The following is a 13,907-nucleotide window of genomic DNA, read 5'->3' as shown; positions in this document are numbered from 1 at the left end:
AAAAAGAAAAGAAAAGCTTCTTTCTGTGGCTAAGAGAATGCCTAGTCTTCCCCTGTTCGCCTCTGCCCAGCATGACCGTGTGACCTTCACTTGGCATGTGTGTGTCAGACGCTCTTGAGGGGCACATAACTTTGTGCCTTGCTCTGTCCTTTGAAATGCTGTGTGCATTTGTGGGCAGACATTGCTGCCTCACCTGAAAATCACCAGAGATCCGTGTGCAGAAGTGAGAGGAAAAAAAATACGCCTTCCGCTTTCATTCACATATTTATTAGGTGGGCAGATCATTCTGCGGTCAGCTTGACTTCAGCCTTTACCAATGGGGATATTTATAAGGAGCACAGCATGCAGGAACTGCTCTGCATGTGCATCCAAGTCGCTCCTTTTCCAGCACAAGGTATAATGTTGCCTTTGTTCGCTTTGGGTCGGAGGCAGAGTCAAAGCAAAAGCGCACCATGCCTTTCATTTGATCCTCCTCCCCCCAGCCCCGGCAACAAAATCTTGCATGTTTTCTGTTTAAATAGCACACAGTTGTGAAGTGTCCTGGCTCTTTCCACACACACGCTGTGGCCTCAGCAACTGCTGCAATAAATCAATGGGAAAATAGAGGCTGCCAGTTAGACTAAACAAGTGCATTTGCAAGGATTGCTAACCCTCATTAATCACTCTGACAGTCCTAAAAACACATTTCCCCTTTAATGACTGTATTTGGATAATCAGTGCTTTTTCCTCCTCAGTCAGAGTTTGAGTAACGGACAGCTGGTGTTATTATAGCCATTCATGGGAGAGAGCTGGGAGCAGGGTCAACTGAGAGTCAACCACTGGAGGTCTCCTGCAATTCAGGGCGAGCTGGAAAAGTTGTTGTTATGCAATAATGAGGCGAGCTGCTTGCTGCCAATACAGATCCAAACATACATTTACCAATGTCCTAACACCCACCTGTCTTATCTGAGCAACATTCTCCCCCCTTTCCCCTCCAACAAAATCCACTGCCATCTGGGGTTGAAAGGCTCATTTTTGGTTCACTGTGTTGCCTTTAGGTGGTTTTTGCTTTCAGAGTAAGTTTGAAACAAGGCACATTTTTCTGTGTAAATGATGTCACACATTAATGCACAGCACATTATGAAAATGGTAATTCAAACCCATATAACTCTAAATTAAGCCATACGTTATCCGATGCACTGAGCCATATATTTTGCAGAAAGACAGGATGAAATCAAATCAAACTGAAACTGTGGAGTGCAGATTGTTAGAATAATTAATAAAGTGCATCCCAGAGCTCTTATTAGAAGATGAATTCTGCAGTAACCAGGGCATACATTAGATGGGGAGTTGGCAACGCAATCATTTCCTAGCAGAGAAAGTCACAGAGTGTTGACTGGCATCAGAGGAGACTTTGCAGTGTTTACACAGTCTGGGCCAGTAATGCAGTCTTTAGGAAACAACTGCCATGGGAAATTTTCCTGCATGAAGACCAATGAATTTAGAGAGTTGCAACCCTGGTGTACGGACGTATCAGAACTGTGTCCCAGTGGTTGAATTGCATGGGGAGTCCAAACTCGGGAAGGATCTCTTTAAGTCGGCTACATTTTCAAGTGGGGGCTTAATGTCCCCCAAACGGCAGATCTGCAAGGGAACCAGGAAAAATGGCAACTTCATTGTAGAGGGCTAATCCATCTGGCCCCACTCTCTCCGTCCCATTAACCTGGGAAATTATTCCTAAAGGAATGTACTGCTCTGGCAGGGAGCTAAAGCTGCTCTGCTTGTTCTTCCTACAGGATGGATCTTTGAGACCTCCCAACTGCCAGCCCTGATGCACCCCCATTGATCTCAGTAAGACAACTCACCTGTTTAGCGTTAGTTAGGTGCTGGCATCCCTTTCTGAATCAGGGCCCTGGTCAGGTCAGCCTTTCCTTGTCCTACTGGGAACTCTCCTGCCAGTTGTGCTAATCATGGAGATCATTTGGATTTTGCTCCTTCTAGGTCCTCTCATTGCTCCACTTCCTCCTGCCATGATGAGATGCTGCTGCAAATGGGATGGGGCCTTCACTTGCAGGCTCTGGCGATAATTAAAGCACCTTGTTACTGTGGGGAGAGTCAATTGAATAAAACGCCTGTAGTAACAGCCTGTGATGGCAGAAGCCCTGAATTATGAAGCCCCTTCTCTCTTGGGGTTTTGTGCAAGCCTCCATTCGTGGGGTACCCCAGCAACTCGATACAGAAAGGGTGTAGCAAGATCATGGGCTCTTCAGTTTTTGCAGGCTCCTGGCAGAGGAGAATCTGGGGCAGGAGGGAGAGGCCCGTTGTCAGACACCACCACCATGTGCTGTGCCCGAGATGATAGTGCAAACGCTCAGACAAAGCAGTTTGTTCCTCCTTTACACCCTTCCCGCTCAGCCCCCCTCCTCCCATCTCTTGCAGATATTACAGCTTCCTTATTATTATTTAACATATATCACATACCCATTGCTGTGGCATCAGGGCATGATGATTAGACGGCATTGACAAATCATTAGCAACATGGCTTATCCTGCACAGCCCCAGCAGCACCTCCCACCTCCCACCGGATCCAGGCAAAACCTCCACAGTCAGACCAAGCTCAGGCGACCGCTCTGCTGAAAAGATGAGCCCTGCATCATGGTCTGCAAACAGAGGCCTTGATCCTGAAAAGGCCTTACCCGCAAAGGAGCAGCTCTGGTGTGTAAAGGTCAGCATATGCAGGACTGGGACTGTAGGCTCTTACACACACACACACACACACACGCTGCTGCACCACTCCCAAGAAGGCACGTCTAGCTGCAGGCCATGCCTAGCGCAAAGCACTGATCTCCTTCTAGCCATCAGTGTAGTCTCTCTCCAGTGCCTTAGAGGCACACCATGGAATTTACTAATCTGAAATCAAAACTCGGATAAACCATTCACCCTTCCCCATAGCTCCCATCCACTTCCCCGACTGCAGCAAGAGATGACAAAAAACAATCAGGAAAAGTGGCCATGCTGTAATTCTCAGCACCTGGGCCACATCACTGAAAACTGACCCAGGCTGGAATACCGCCCATCCTCATGATGCACCTTCTCTCTGCCCAGCCCTCCGGGCAATGACAGTCTCCTCTTTAAGGGTCCCCTTTATTTCCAGTGACTTGTGGCCTCCTCTGTGCCATCAGCTGGGGAAGGCAAGGAAGCAGAACCAGCAGGCAGTTTATTCACCTGTAGTCAGAGCTCAAGTTAAGGGAAGGTGAGTAAAAGGGAAAATGTGAGCAGAAGGAAAGGGAAGAGAAGCCACCCTCCCATTAAACTGTTACCATCCTGGCCCTGTGAAAAGCAGCTGCAGCAGGAAATCCTTTGGGGGAAGGACTGTGGTGAATGGGGCAGGCTGGAAAGACCCACTCTGTCCTGCACCTAATCTCCATTGATAGTAACAGCATACACATTGCACAGGACTGCAGAACCAAGTGCCGACTTGGGGTCATTGTTCCTTGATCAGTTCTACCTGCAGCCCTGGTGGTTGGCAAGTTACAACCTCTTCTCACCTGGGCAGTTCCCCAGCTCCTTAGGCAAAGCCTTAGCAAGACAATGTAGCTCAAAGGGAGCGTGGGGGAACTGGGCCAGTTTTACAGATGGGAAGCCCCTGGGATTGTAGTTATTCAGCTATCTCTTGCCCCTGAAATCTCGTAAGCACATTTAAAACTTCCTGCAGTAAGGAAGGGCAGGGTGTGTCTGGGGTCTTCCAAGCCCCAAAGTTACCATGATGTCCCTGAAAGGCCTAAGGGTGGTGCTGTTCTCTAGAATGAGGACATGGGAAACTGCCTGGAGTCTCTTATGGCTAGCAATTGGGGAGCACGGGGAATGACAGGTTGGCCACACCCCAGCGTATCTCAAGTGCTTCTGTGTGCTCTCTTGCTCACATGCTACCTGCCCGCAGCACAATTTGGATGAATAGTGGAATTAAAAGATTGTGTTTAGCGAGCAGCCTGTTTAAACATGTTTTCTTCAGCTGGAGGAACACCCAGAAATTTAAATACAGGGCACAAGACACATATTACAGGGAGTAATTAACTAAAATTAATTCCATGATTCACCCCTATGCAACAGGATAAAAGCCCTCAGAAGGAGTGCATTGCAGGTGAGAGACACACATTAGGTGCAGCAAGATAGATATTTCTATGGAGATCCCACTACTGCTAAAACCTGAAGAGATCAGCTAAGAAACAGGCCTCTCTCCCTGGAAGGGCAGAACATCTCCCCATCACAGGAAGAGGGGGCAGCGGCAGGTGCTGCCTTCCTGTCCCAGCCAACCAGCCAGGGCGAGGTGGTTCACGTTGTCCCTTACCTTCCAAAACAACCCAGGTTTCCATTTTGCAAACTGCTCCGAGCTTGGCACGGCGGCAAGCTCAGTGCACTGTGGAGACAGATGCTGTTGGGTGGCTTGTAATCTTTTCTGCCAAGCGGGATGGGGATTGGGAAGGATACGGATTTCAGACTCATTTATCAAACCTATTCTCATTCGCTCTGCCTGCACGCTGAAAAATCGCTCTCTGCAGCACCTACATTTACCTTAGGGGAGACACTGAGCTAGGTATAGGAACAGATATGGGAACCCATTTATGTTGCTTTTCCAGCCATATATAAATTCCTTCGCATGGCTGCAATTACAGAGATGATCTGGAATTGAATAGCTAGAGAAACTCTGAGGGGCTTTGGATCTTCGTACAGTTGCTCCTGGTTCTTAAAAGCATTCCCACCCCTTTTCTCTATAACCATGCCTGGTATGCCATGAGCAAAACCTCCAATCGAGCATATATATTAATAATGAACCAAGGTACCAGACATCCCTTTCTGCACGGTTAGCTCCATACTGTCCAGTGATGGCCATTATAATCGGTCCAGGAATGGTGATAATGGTATCCTTAACACCCTAATGCTCTAGGAATTGTTCTGGAATAGTTCAATGGCCTGTGTTAGATCACAATGATCCCTTCTGGCCTGATACTCCATGACTCTAATTTGACTCAGTTATCTAGTCCCAGGAGGGACTGGTCTACTCAATTTAGGACTAAGCACTCTCACCCCTGACCTCCCCCAGCCCAACTTCTGCAAAGTGGGGATAATTTTCTAACTCGGCATGCTGCTGAGATGATCAAAAAAAAATTTGTAAAATGCTGTATAGGGTCCTATAAATTGTATTCGGGAGCTGCTAGGCTCCGTTATAATTGGCATTACTCAGACGAGCACACAGGCAGTGCCAGCAGGGATTCATCTGCTGCACTTGCTCTTTTCCAGGTGCATCACTGCGGTGCAGGTAGAATAGGTGTAAGTAGGACAAGGGGTAGAGAAATAAATTTGCTACTGGGCTTCTCTCTGCCACTAGGTGGTGCTGTAACCCTTCGAGCCTCCACCTCCACCAACTCTTCCCCACTCCATTCTCAAAAAACCCTCCACCAGCTGCTTCTGCAGCTCTCTTATTCCTCTTCAGTTACAACCTCTTGCCCTTCATTTTTCGTATTGCCTGTATAAAAACTGCACCCAATACCATTCCATTTGTTACAGGGAACAAAAGCCGCAGCACTCAGGAGTGACATTCACAACATTATAGGCTTTTCCCTTCTTTCCCCAAACCATTTGTGGCCACAGTTAGTGGGCTCACTTTTCATGGAAAACCTTCTGGCTGCTGCAAAGACAGTGCCTGGCTAATGGAGGCGATTTGTATAAAGACAAAAGGGTGGGGGAAATGGGTGAGAAAATGCAAGAGAGAACACACCACAGGGTGAATATAACCAAGTATTCATTTATTAACAAAATAAGACTTACCAAGATGGAGCTCTATTCACCCAAAATGATCCGCAGCCTTCCCTGCTGCGTTAGATTGGGGATGGGAGGGGGGCAGGCTCTGCACCCCATTCATGGTTCATTCCTGTAGGTCAAGAAAAGCTGGGGCTTGGGGATGGGGGTTTTTGGTATGTAGACTGGGCCTGTAGAAATCAGATCAAGATGGATTTGGCCCTGGGCGCTGGATTAAATGACCCAGTTTGTACCAGGCTGGGTGGCTCTCTCCTAGCTATTTCTGTGGCTGTGAAGGGTCTCTTCTCCCCTGCCCCCATCAGCGAGTCACGGACAGCAAATTCATAATCCACATCTTTTAATTTTGATCAGGTGCCCTGTGGTGGATCAGTGAGCGAAAGCAAGTCATCTGCAGTGGCACAGCCATTACAGCTCATCCCAGGACATCATTGGACTCCTTCAGTATTATCAGAGGAGTCCAGAGACCACGCTGACTGGTAGACTAGTTCTAGGTCTGTACAGGAGCCCACTGGTGCTGGAAGGCAAGGCAGATTTTCCAAGCATGGGAGAGCAGGAGACAGGATACCGGACTAGATGGAGGACCACTGGTCTGAAGCAGTATGGCACTTCCTATGTCCTTTTCCAAACTATAGAAAGAAGCAGGTATCGTCCACCCACTGTCCTGATCAGTAGGTCTCCTTGGCTTTTGCAGACAGCGCCACATTTTGGGATGAAGAGAGCTCTGGGGTAGCACTGCCATAGACGTTCTCCCAGCTGCCCTTCCTCCCTCCCGCCCCACCACCATTGCCCCTTCCCCAAAATACATTACAAAAAAAAATTACATCTCTGTTAACTGTACAAACAAAGAGAAACGGAATTTCAAAATGATAAAACGAGGGAGGGGAAAATGTATTTGTTAAAAGAGGCCATGCAAGGATTTCCTGGGGAGGGGACACAATAAAATAGAATTTCAAAAGAAGAAAGAAAAGGGAAAATAAAGGAAAAAGAAAAGCCCCACACCTGCAAAGGAAAGGATTTTTTTTTAGACACAGACTTTCTGCCTACCATTGATTCATTGGTATATTAATGCACTTAATATTCCCAGCTTTAAGCTAACATACAGTAAATAAATACACAGTCCAAGGAAGGGAAGGAGAGCGGGGGACGATGAGGAGGGGGTGCTTTAGTTACTGATATCCAAGCGCAGAAGCTGAAGTTAGTCTTTGGCCATACAGCGCATATGGAGAGTAGTAGGGTCCAGCTGCTGGCAAGGAGGGCACTGGCAGAGCACCGGTTGTGGGCAAGTGGCTCTTGCCATAAGGGTGGTACCTGTTTAGTCCCAAAGTGTGTGGGCTCCTCAAAGACAGGGATCCCGGTAAAGTGTTGGGGCTCCCTGGGGCAGTGGGTGGGAGGTGGAGGTGGCAGGATGCCGCAGAGCCAAGACCAGAGGTAGGGTAGCCAGCCAAGAGTTTCTCAGCCCCGGGCAGAGCTGTGTGGGTCCGTAGGTGGGTGAGCAGTTCCTCCGAGGTGGCAAACCTCTTGTCACAGGGTCCACTGGCAGACACCCAGTTGCATATGTGGGGTAAGGGGTCGTTCTGGAGCATGAAGCCGTATGTGTAGAGGGGGTGGCTGGGCAGGCTTGGGGTGGCGCTGGAGGACAGGGTGGTGTGGACGGAGTGCAGGGGGTGTGTGGGGTACACCAGGGGGTATCCGCTTTTCAGGCTGCCAGGATCGTGCACACAGCTGGAGCAGTTGCTGGTGCCCAGGTGCGAGGCGCTGTGGTAGCTCAAGCAATAGGGGTCTCGGCATAATCCCTGCATGAAGGAGGGCGGGGAGGCCCCGGTCAGTGGGCTGGAGCTGGGCGGCTTGCCGGGCAAGCCCAAGGTCCCCGGCAGCTGGCTGCTCACCAGGCCGGCTTTAGTAGGATCCAGGCCGGGCACGAACTGGGATGGGTAGCCGGCGTAAGCCCCAACGATGGACCCGTGGTAGCCGATGCTGGAAGGGGGCAGGGGGAAGACGGAGTGGCCCGGCTTGTAGGGGGACACTGGGGCCACGTGGCCGGCGGGCGCCAGGGCCGGAGGTTCCGATTTGCGCCCCGAGGCGGCCTCGCCATGGGCCCCGGTGTCTGCGCTCCCTGCGCCCCCGCCGGCCCGGCTCAAGCCGCTGCCCCCGGGCCCCGGCGCCGCTTCGGGGCTGGGCTTGGCCGCCGCCTCGGGCTCCTTCTTGTCCTCCTGGCCCTTGCAGTCTCCGTGCTGCGGGGAGCTGCCCCGGGACCCGCCCGGGGAGGAGGCGGCGGCCGCATGCGGCGGGAAGGGCGGGCAGGTGGCGCTGGGCACCCGGAACCCTGCCTTGTCCGCGCCGGGGCCCGCGCCCGCCGAGCCGCCCTCCTTGCGGGGGTCCCCGCCGCCTTTGGAGTAGGGCTTGAAGCTAGACTTGTCCTCGGCCGGGGAGTCGCCGCCGCCGCCCAGCTGCTTGAGGGCGGAGGAGGTGGAGCGGGCGCCTGGCTCCTTGTCCGCGCCGGGCAGCCCGTTGGCGGTCACCGCGTTGAGCTTGGAGGAAGGCGGCGGGTCCGGCTTGCCGATCTGGGAGCAGGTCTGTGCCAGGAGCGCCAGCGGGCTCTTCTTAGCGTCCAGCTGCGGGGAGAGAGGTCAGAGCGCGGGTGAGTCGACGCGCAGCGATCCTGCTCCGGAGAGCCAGGGCTCGGACCCTGCGCTCACTCCGAGCCGCGCGCACAGCCCCCCAAAGCCGGGGGAATCTGGGGGGGTCCGCAGCTCCCAAGCGCAAGGCTGGGGACAGAGAAGGACTCAGCCCCGGGGCGCTCTCAGACCCCCACAGCCCCGGGGAGACACTGGCGGTAACAGTCCCACTGGCACCCTGCAGCTGGGTAGAGACTGGGGTGGGAGGCGAAGCCCTTTCCCAACCCCCCCCCCTTCCGGGTGGTCTCGGGGTTCTCAGCCCCTGCTGGTCCCCCGCAGGAGGAGCCCCAACCCCGTCTCTCTCCTTTGGACCCTCGCCAAGGGCAGGCTCGCCCTGCTGCTCTACCCCCCGGCAGGGTAAAGAGGGTTTGCCCCTTCCACCCGCCCCGCTCCGGAACTTCGCTTGGAAACCTGGCAGCTAAATCGAGGAGAGGGACCCCGGTGCCGTGAGAGTCGCCCGGACTCCTTAGGCTCTCCCAGAGAGGTTAAGGGCGGGGCGACCCACCCCAGCTTGCCTCCAGGAGGGCGCAGGAGCCCGGAGCTTCCTAGTGTCCAGAGAGGGAGAGAAACAAGGGAAGCGAAGGGGCCTGGTGCCATCCCTTGCTGCGGGGTGTGCGCGCAAAGGCGCACCGCACTTCGGGGAGGCACTGTGTGCCCTGCCCCAGGGCAGCGCTCTGGGGCACGGGTCAGCTCGCACCAAGGGACCGGGGAAGGGACGAGGAGCGGCTCCGATGAGCAGAGCGGACCGGGGCCAGGTGGATCGGGGACCTGTCCGGGTGCGATCCCTGCCCGGGGCAGGAGGATAAAGGCACGGCTCCGGAGCAGCGCGCTCTGCCCTCCCCGGGTAGGCAGAATGGCTGGGGGCCCCTGGCCGGGACTGACCTCGATGGGGCTGACGGGCGTGGAGGAGAGAGGCTGCAAGTATTCCGGGTGCAGGAGGTGGCCAGTGTGGGCGCTGAGCATCTTCAGGACCCTGATGGGGAGCCGGTTCGCCTGGCGCAGGGGGTCCGCCGGGGGCAGGTGAGAGAGTGCCGGACAGGCTGCTGCTGCTGCTGCTGCAGGGGACGGTGCGTTCTCCCCTCCGCTGCTCTGCGATGTCCTTGGGTTAGATCCAGCGGGCGAACCGCTCATTTGGAGGAGGCTGCAGGGGGAGAGAGCCGGGCGGGGTGGGGTAGGGTAAGGGGGGAGGGGAAAGGGAGGGAGGCGAGCTCTGGGGGCTGCGGGGCGAGCTCCGCTGTGCTGCCTAGCTGAGCAGGGCGGTGGCGGCAGCAGCAGCACCGGCCCCGGTAAGACAAAAACCTTCCACTTCCCCTATCAACACGTCAAATAGCCCAGATCAGCACCCACACTTCAAAGGGACCAACCCTCCCCACCAATCCGGGACCTGCCAGGGACCCCGGGGCGGGATCAGACGCCGTGGGGGGAGCTTAGCGTGGTAGGAGGGGAGATACTTAAAGGGCCCTGGGCAGCCCTCCTCTCCCTGGCTCTAACAATGCGAGATCCCAGGCAGAACCAGACGTATTTCCACCCATAGAAGGGACGAGACACACCCTCCTTTAAAAGCACATCCCAGCTAAGCAAGATCATGACAGCACTAAAAGGAAGGGGGGGGGGGGCGCGCACTGCTTTTTGGCCCCGGTCCCAAGCGTGGGACAGATGGTGAAATATAACCCACTGAAAAGGTACAGAGCAGGTGACTGCAGCAGGGCACACCCCAGACAATGTCTAATTTTAAGAGTGTGCGCCCTGAGTTAGTAACTGGAGCAGTAACAGTCACCTCGATGGGCTGTTAGGCTGTTCTCTGAAATGCTGTGAGGTTTTTCATTCCAAGCCAAGCTTTATTTATTTATTTACAGTTTCCAGTTTTGTTTGCCAGGTTAACTCCCGAATTGCAAATCGGTGCAGTAATTAGGTTTATTGGATTTAGTGTAGTGTTGTGCAATCCTGTACAGGAGTTTGTTTTATAATGTATAAAATAAAGTATGCAATTGCTGCATTTAAAGTATACTTCATGAAATGCTATATAAACACCAAGTATTATTGTTTTCAGAGTGTTGACAAACATTCACTAATTAATTACATTTATGTAATCATTACATGTGAAATCATCCAAGTGTGTGCACTGAATGCATAGCCCAGTGAACCAGGCAAAGTAAGGCTCTCATCCTCCCAACACTTACAAATTTACTAAAAACTTTACTACTTTGAGTACTCCAGTTTACATCAAGGTAACTAGTGGGAGCAGTAAAATTAAGCACGTTAGTCTGCAGGACTGGGACCTTTCTCAATCCTGCAAAGATTTATGCAAGTGCTTAATTTTAAATAGTCTAGACTTCTCACCTACATAAAGTTATGCACATATGTAAGTCTTTTTAGGATTGGCATTTAACCGACACACCTGTATGAGAGTTTGTAGGATTTGAGTGAGGCCTGAGTTGAGAGGCCTGTCTTGGCCAATAGAACAAAAATGTGATTTCTTTAGAATTAACTGGAAGTCACATTCCAATTACCTATCTAATTATTTTTGGCAGCCATCATAATTTATTTTCCATTTGTTTAGGCAATGAAACAATCACCAAACCCACTAAAGACTGTGTGTTCTCTGCACAGATAGGTCATGTGCTGAAAAGCCAAGGAACAACTACTCAGTACAGTGGTTTTCAACCTTTTTCAATATGTGGACTCCTAAAAAGTTTCAAATGAAGGTGTGGGCCCTGTGGAAACCTTTGACAGTCTGCAGCCCCTCAGTGATCTGTGGACCACAGGTTGAAAACCACTCACTTAGTATATTTTGGGTGATGTCATTGCTGCAGTATTAAAAACAAGGTTTATCTGGAAGAAATTACTTATTGGAAAAACTAGTAACCCTGCCTCTCTGGTTGGCATAGTATATCACTAACATATTTATAGCTCTGAATGTTTGACATTTTCATGTTTTCTTTCATGTACTTCTGGCTGAAGGCATATAATTTGCCAATAGTACATTGCATGGCAATTGTTTGCTGCATAGTTGTGGAGAATGGAAATGAACAACCTTTCAGCAGTGTGTTTCTTAACTGTGTATATACACTTTATTGGCCAGGGGAATTCACTGTTGGGAACCAGAGTTCAGCAGTACAGTTACACTTTTACATTTGCAGAGTGTTTTTCAAATTCCAGATACCTGGAAGGAAAAAAAAGAGAGAGAGCGCAAGAGAGAGATGTATAATTAATCATATTAGATCCTGGCAGATGCTCTATGTTACAACAATGTTGCTATTATTAAGTTCATACGGCCACCCATTATAAAGTCTGTGTGCTCAGTGTTCTGGGAAAAAAAGCTTTGCTGGATTTCCCCCAGTGGAGTGAAGGCATCTCTGTGTTACATGCCTCACTTCAAGGACCACTTTCCCAACCACAATCAATCATTCTGTTTGTCAGACCTGTCAATTCCACCTCATTGTGAGACTTTTTTTCCTAAGCTGACCGCAAGATTGATTCAATCCGAACAACAAAAAATGCAAAAGGAGAGGTCTGCCTTTCAAAGAAGCCATTCAAGTAAGAAGGAAATAAAAAACCTTTCCGCCAAGTAATTCAAGTTGTATGCCAACAACAACACCACACGTCCCACCTTATTTTATTTTAGTTCGTTATGTGGGCTGGGATTCAGCAGCTATTACAATGGGCACTTGCAAGAACATCTCTCCAAACAAACAAACAAACAAACAAATGAAGTTAGGGAGCAGAGAGATGGTATCTTGAGGACTGTATATGCTGGACCCCAGAAATATTACAGGGCTTAGGTTGCCCCTGCTTTAACTCTGCTTGGATGCTGATGCAGCCTGCTGAAGTCAATGGAGTTATGCCATTGTAATATTAGAGTAAATGAAGTGCTGAATCAGCACTACAGAATGAAATACACAAGGTTTTCCCTTTTTTTTTTTTTAAATCCCAACCAGTCAAGATAGTAGAGAAAATAAATTCTCCCCTTCCCAAAGTGAGGGTTTATTATATTGATTGCATTTGAGTTTCTAATGATAATTAAGGTGCTGCATTCTGACGCTTGAATTGTACTGACAGTTTTCAGGCTCAAGCAGGGGCTATTTTTCTTTCTAAATGTTCTAAGCCAGAGAACAAGTGCAGAGCGAAGAGAGCATTAGCAGGAATAGTGTGTGGCAGTTATCAGTACATTGGAAACAAAATTGCCAGATCAAACTTGTATCTGCGGGAATAAAACGTCATCAAAAGATCATCACAGGTAATGATGAGTCCGTTTAACATTCTAATATTATGGGGACTTATTATCTCTGATTATACTCTTGGTTTTTAAATCTGTCTGGGTGCTATTTTCCCTAAGCAGATCATTAACGGGGAGGAGGGTTAGAAAGGGGATAAGATCTTATTTCATATTCATTTCAGCTCTGTAAAAAGTCACCTTGTGCCACAAAAAAATGCCTTCAAGAAATATATATTTTATATTTTTAAAGTTGAAATGAGAACACTTGCTAAGAAAAAGAAAAAAAAAGAATCACATGCAGCATTAAATAAAGAGAAACGTTTCGAATAACAGTGAAACAAAAAACAAACAAAAAAGGCTTTCTTGGGAATTTAGGGCAAGGGATTTTGATAATGATTTTTGGGTGCCATGATTTTGTTTGCCCAAACTGAGGTGCCTTTAAAGGGGCCTGATTTTCAAAGGGTGCCTGAATCTGGCCACCCAAAAATGAAGGCACCTAAAACCACTAGAAAATGTAGGCCGTAAATATTTAGGTGTTTGTAATAGTTTAAATAAAGTTTCACACTCAAGAAATCGGCTCCAACAGATATTGTTCTATGATGAATTGTATTAGCTCAGGCCTCAGTTCTGAGAACAGTTAATCTATAGTGCTTAACTTTATGGACATGAGTAGTTCCGCTGAAGGACATAAATGGAATTAGTGTGTAAAGTTAAGAATGTGCACAAGTATTTGCAGGAACAGGGCTTTAATGCATATTAGCCAAAGTGTTCCCCTCTGTATTGTTTGTTCTTTCCTTTGCAAATCCACAACAACACACACCTTGTAATACCAACAACATGTAATAATTTCTCCCTGTGCAGCTATTTATATATTTACAAACTGCAAAGTATGTATGTCAAACAGGGAATTTTGTTTTCCTCTTGTGTTTAAGATCTTTCAGCAACTTGTAATTACCCTTTGGCAAGGCTTCTTGTTAAACACATAGATTAGGGCGTCCATCACTCCTTGTACTTGTTTCCGGCCTCGTCCCAGCAGTTTAAGACATTACAAAAAAACCCCCACACACAAAAAACCCCAACATGCTTTCTAAAGGAAATAAAAATATAATACATTGTGGGGAGGGGAGCAGAAATCAAAAAATGCAGACTGGGAAGTGAGTGATGTACAGGGACTACTGGAAAAACTCCATGAATACCAGACCTGTCTGCAGAGTTACTAA

The 13,907-nt window shown here is 49.6% G+C and overlaps 1 protein-coding gene across 2 annotated transcripts; it reads right to left on the bottom strand.

Annotated features, from left to right (window-relative positions):
* Positions 1–308: 308 nt before the first annotated feature.
* Positions 309–9,851, bottom strand: ZNF703 (zinc finger protein 703). Of its 2 annotated transcripts, none has more exons than XM_050940039.1 (4): positions 9,354–9,851; positions 5,806–8,408; positions 1,845–2,082; positions 309–579 (listed from the first exon to the last, which is right to left on the bottom strand). In XM_050940039.1, the coding sequence occupies exons 1-2, from the start codon at positions 9,600–9,602 to the stop codon at positions 6,963–6,965; spliced, it is 1,695 nt and encodes a 564-aa protein (XP_050795996.1). In that variant the 5' UTR covers positions 9,603–9,851; the 3' UTR covers positions 309–579; positions 1,845–2,082; positions 5,806–6,962. The 2 variants fall into 2 exon arrangements, with proteins under 2 accessions (XP_050795996.1, XP_050795995.1); XM_050940038.1 differs by having other exon boundaries at positions 1,845–2,056.
* Positions 9,852–13,907: the final 4,056 nt, after the last annotated feature.

This window comes from Gopherus flavomarginatus, chromosome 2, assembly GCF_025201925.1.
Source record: "Gopherus flavomarginatus isolate rGopFla2 chromosome 2, rGopFla2.mat.asm, whole genome shotgun sequence".
Lineage (NCBI taxonomy): Eukaryota > Metazoa > Chordata > Testudines > Testudinidae > Gopherus > Gopherus flavomarginatus.
The sequence above is the reverse complement of the archived record's forward strand: the minus strand, read 5'-3'. Positions and strand labels throughout refer to the sequence as shown.

Excerpts from the sequence above, each read along its gene's own strand:
- ZNF703 (XM_050940039.1), bottom strand. The coding sequence starts at position 9,602 with ATGAGCGGTTCGCCCGCTGGATCTAACCCAAGGACATCGCAGAGCAGC. Across the intron at positions 8,409-9,353 it reads CGCCCGTCAGCCCCATCGAG|CTGGACGCTAAGAAGAGCCC; the intron begins GTCAGTCCCGGC and ends CTCTCCCCGCAG.